At 42.4% G+C, this 4,061-nt stretch overlaps 1 protein-coding gene across 2 annotated transcripts in view; it reads left to right on the top strand.

Annotated features, from left to right (window-relative positions):
• The first annotated feature begins 1,703 nt into the window (after nucleotides 1-1,703).
• Nucleotides 1,704-4,061, top strand: part of rgl2 (ral guanine nucleotide dissociation stimulator-like 2) — a 33,202-nt gene continuing 30,844 nt past the window's right edge. Inside the window, exons 1-2 of one of the 2 annotated variants that reach the window (XM_040030799.1) lie at nucleotides 1,704-1,921; nucleotides 3,888-4,054. In XM_040030799.1, coding sequence (XP_039886733.1) covers nucleotides 3,896-4,054 — 159 coding nt within the window. In that variant the 5' untranslated portion in view covers nucleotides 1,704-1,921; nucleotides 3,888-3,895. Of the gene's footprint in view, nucleotides 1,922-3,884; nucleotides 4,055-4,061 lie in introns of both variants that reach the window. The other variant, XM_040030797.1, reaches the window with a different exon arrangement.

The raw sequence follows: 4,061 nt of genomic DNA, 5'->3' as shown, positions 1-4,061 counted from the left end.
AAGAAAGAAAGAGAGAAAGCGTAAAGTGTCATTTTCCAAATGTGGCCGCTGGGTGGCGAACAAACACCAGAACAGGAACTCTACTGAATCAGGCCTCTCAGTCTCATAGACTCGCAGGATCAGAGTGAAGTTCGAGAAAAGCCCCAGAGTTGTGATGATGATGATGATATGAGTAGGATAATAAGAAAGGAAGAACATTTAAAGTCCTCATGGCTCGTGGAATCTGTAATGTCGAGTCTTCGCAGGTTCTAAGACAAAAAAAGAGAGAAAAAAAAGAAGCTGAAACCTTGACATCATGGGTTTTTATTGCATGTGATGGGTGTGTTGTTTCTCAAGTTCCTTTCCGTGTCACAATTTAAAATGCATTTGCCATTACAGTCACACAGTAGCTGTTGCACTCTGAATGGTAGCATGGCCTACTTGTTACAGATGAAACCATTCATCCTTGAAGGAGCAGAGAAGGCAAATACTAACATTTAACACTACAGCAATGCACTAAAAACAGCATTAGATAATTACTTAAAATATGAAGCTAAACCTAAAAGTGTCTAGACTAAATGTCATGGGCCTGGGGGTGGGTCTGTGGCGTTTGGGTGAATACCGATCAGCAGATGAGTTCAGTTGTGAGAACAGGTGTGTTTCAAATCAGTTATATGAGTTAAATGACTTATATTGATCTTAAATTGCAGTCCTTGTGAATGCATTACAAGATGTGACTGTCCTGTGACAATGTGGCACACATAAGCACAAGATGCATGGTGATGGCACTAACAACAGTCTGGGTACAACTGTAAGGGTGATTTATTCTACTTATCAGTGGTAAAAATAAAGAGCAATATCTCTCCCATTCTTTGAGCTCAGGTTTGTAAGGTAAAGACTGTTTCATGCATGTGTGTGTGTTGACTTTTCAAAAATGAAGAATGTATTGTTGAAAAAGTGCCACAAGTAGCCCAGATTATGCCCAAGAGTGTCTGCTGTCTAGGTTTGCATTGTGAATATGGATGTGCAAATATCCTTAAGGGTATATTAGTCTTAAAGGGGCCATCTGAATTTTTCTACACATTAAGCTACACCTACCAATCATGTGGGTCAACCTGTGAAAAGTCTTGCGTACTGCAGAGAGAACCTGCATTAAAATCTGAGGGTTCAAGTTTAAGCTGCTTCAGTAGCCTAGCGTGGATTTATGAAGTCTGGTGATACAGAAGATAGGTCAGAGGTCAGGTTTACTTTTAGGTGTATGTGTTTAATAGGGACTGCTATATAATTGTTATTGTAATATATAGGTTTATCAAAGTATCAAAGCCAAATTAATGGGGCCTGTTTTTCTGCAGTCAGCGTTCGTTTAGATGAAGTGAAGATTTTATGGATGTAAAGACTTTCAAAAATGAGGGAAAATGTGTTTGCGTGTGGTTGTGCGTACACGTGCTCGTGCGCGGTCACGCTGTCTGCCTGCTGGTCCTTGAAGTAACATTTCCCCGGAGGTGACGCGTACGAGGGTTGCGGTGTGTCGCTATCCACACTGTGGGAACTGCCCGGAGAGACGGGTATGTTGCCAAAGCAGTGAATGCACAACGTACAGGAACTGCGACGTTAGAGCAAGAGAGAGGCGGAGAGAGAGGGAGGGGAGGTAGGGAGGGAGGGAGGGAGTTTGCAGACAGACCAAAGTGCGCTATCAGCTGCTGAAAGCTGGACAGACGAACAGTGTGGAGAGACCGATAGAGGGGCGAGAGAGGGTGGGGGGGCGAGGCGGAGGATGGAGACTCCCTCGTCGTTGTCGGCGGTGACGGTGGTACAGATGGGTGCGACTCTCCTCAGCTGAGCCGGCCACCGATCCAGTTGCCCCGGCGGTCATCCAATGCAGTCTGGATCGAGCTGACCGCGGTTGGATAGCGCACATCCTGCGAATGAGACTTCGCTATCAGTAAGTTGAATTGTAGCTTCCTTCATTTATCTTCCTCTATTTGCTTAATTTTTATAGCCTAGCTCTTAATTTTTACGGCCTTCGTGTCCCTGAGTGATTCGCAGCAGGAAGCAAATGTCATCATCTGTCACTCTGCTGTGTTTAAATACACGCGTCAAACTTTTACAGCCCTCACAGTTTCAAGCTCCATTCTCGTCTCCCAGCCCACATCGAGACTGAAGCTGTCATTAGGACTGTACATTGCTGTAGCACCACCCCACGGCTACATTTATTAAACAGAAAATAGGCACTATGGGGTGGGACTTACTGTAGCCTAGTTACTGCGTTATATGTGTGTACACCTCAGTCATATGTGGCTGTTTGCTTTGGTCAGGCCAGTGAATAGCAGCCTTTCAGACTTCTGCATAACCGTTGGTCAGCGAGATCATATGCTGCACTGGTAATGCTTTGTTTCCCCTGCAGGCCTGCTCCCCTTTCCTCTCTTGGTACAAACTTGCTTTCTTGAGCAAGAATATAATGAACCATCACAAACCCGCAGTAAAGACAGAGCATTATGCAAGAGAAAGTTTAGGGTTACACAAATTGTGAAGAACCAATACAAAATGAGTGGAAACAAGGGAGTGCCATTAATGCATTTTTAGACCACACACTTTTTACGTGCTCTTTCTGATCAGATGGGTCATGTGCCTTGCTCAAAGGTCATCTGAACATGCTAGCAGGGCAGACTCTGCTGTTCTGTTGCTGGTCACATCACAACCATTCTGTATCATTTGCTCCAGGTAAAAGTAAGAAGAAACTGTGAGGCACGCAACATTTATTAATATGCCAAACTGCACAACTGAGCACCTTAGCATGTTTTTTAATAAAAATTCTTCAGGTTAACATAACTGTTTATGTGTCTGTGGTTGACATTTCCATCACCCTCATATCACTCCTATACCCGCCAACTGTCTCGCTCCACACCTCTTTTCCTGTTACAGTGTTTACTTGATGTTTATCTTCAGGGCAATCTAAATACCAAAGAGGGGAAAGGGAAATGGAAGGAGGGGTTGCTATGCAAATCCAGACCTGCTGTAGGGCACAGTCAGTGTGTTAAGCAAATCAACTCCAGGATACCATTTAGAGTGTTGCTTTTGTTTAAAATGCAGTTTAAAGGTTGTCTTAAAGTTTTTAAAGCTATAACTGATAGTTTGTCCAATGTGGAGCTCGAACATGTGAAAGTATTCACAGGTGATGGAACAAGGCACATAAACGAGGCACACACGAGCGTGGCTATACGTCATAAAGTTACAGTTAGTTTATTTACTGGAAATGACTGATGATTACTTCTTCAAACCTTAAGTACAAAATCCAGCTGCCCAGTGGTCACACATTCAGGGACATCACTCTGTACGCTGTTACAGCCTTTCCTCATTTTATGAAACAAACTAATTATTAAGAATCTAACTGGAAAATAGAAACATTTAGACTTCTCACATTTGTTATGTAACTGTCTAAGATAAGACATTAAAAAGCATCAAAATAAAGAAAATACAAGTTCGTTTTTGAGAAGAAAAATCGAATTCAAGATAAAAATAAAAAGCTCTGAGAAAAAAGTACTGTGCAGTGCAGGAATAAAGTGTCAAGTTTTAAGCTTTGATCTAAAACCTAGAAAGTTGGAGTGAGTGTCTGTGTTTCTGACAGTTTGTTTCAGATTTGTAGTGCTTAAAAGGAAAACATTGCTTTTCTATAATGAGTTTGGACATGTTAAATGAGTCAGTTGTAGAAATTTAAGTTAGTTTCTGGCTGCTGGCCTGATGTGATCCACTTTTATTGCCTTAGCCACAGCTTTAGCACCACTGTCTGATACTAATGTAATTTTATACTTTTATGTTATAAGGAAATGAACATGTGAGTACTTATTTCATTTCAACAGCTTCTTAAGAAATATCTAAAGCATTGCTTATGTGTCTCTTATCTGCAGCAGCTGGCACCATGCTACCCCGTAACATACGTACAGGTGGTTATAACCTGCCAGGGGTGGAATCAGACAATGTGCCCCTCATTGGCTATCGACCTTTATCACCTGACAGAGGAACCATAAGTGGCCACTCAGGGAGGAGAGCCGCTGACGCTGAAGTGCAAAGTTCGCAGGTGAATG

This window comes from Simochromis diagramma, unplaced genomic scaffold (assembly GCF_900408965.1).
Source record: "Simochromis diagramma unplaced genomic scaffold, fSimDia1.1 OVJJ01000361.1, whole genome shotgun sequence".
Taxonomy (NCBI): Eukaryota; Metazoa; Chordata; class Actinopteri; order Cichliformes; family Cichlidae; genus Simochromis; species Simochromis diagramma.
Note: the sequence above shows the minus strand (reverse complement) of the source record. Positions and strands in the feature narration are given on the sequence as shown.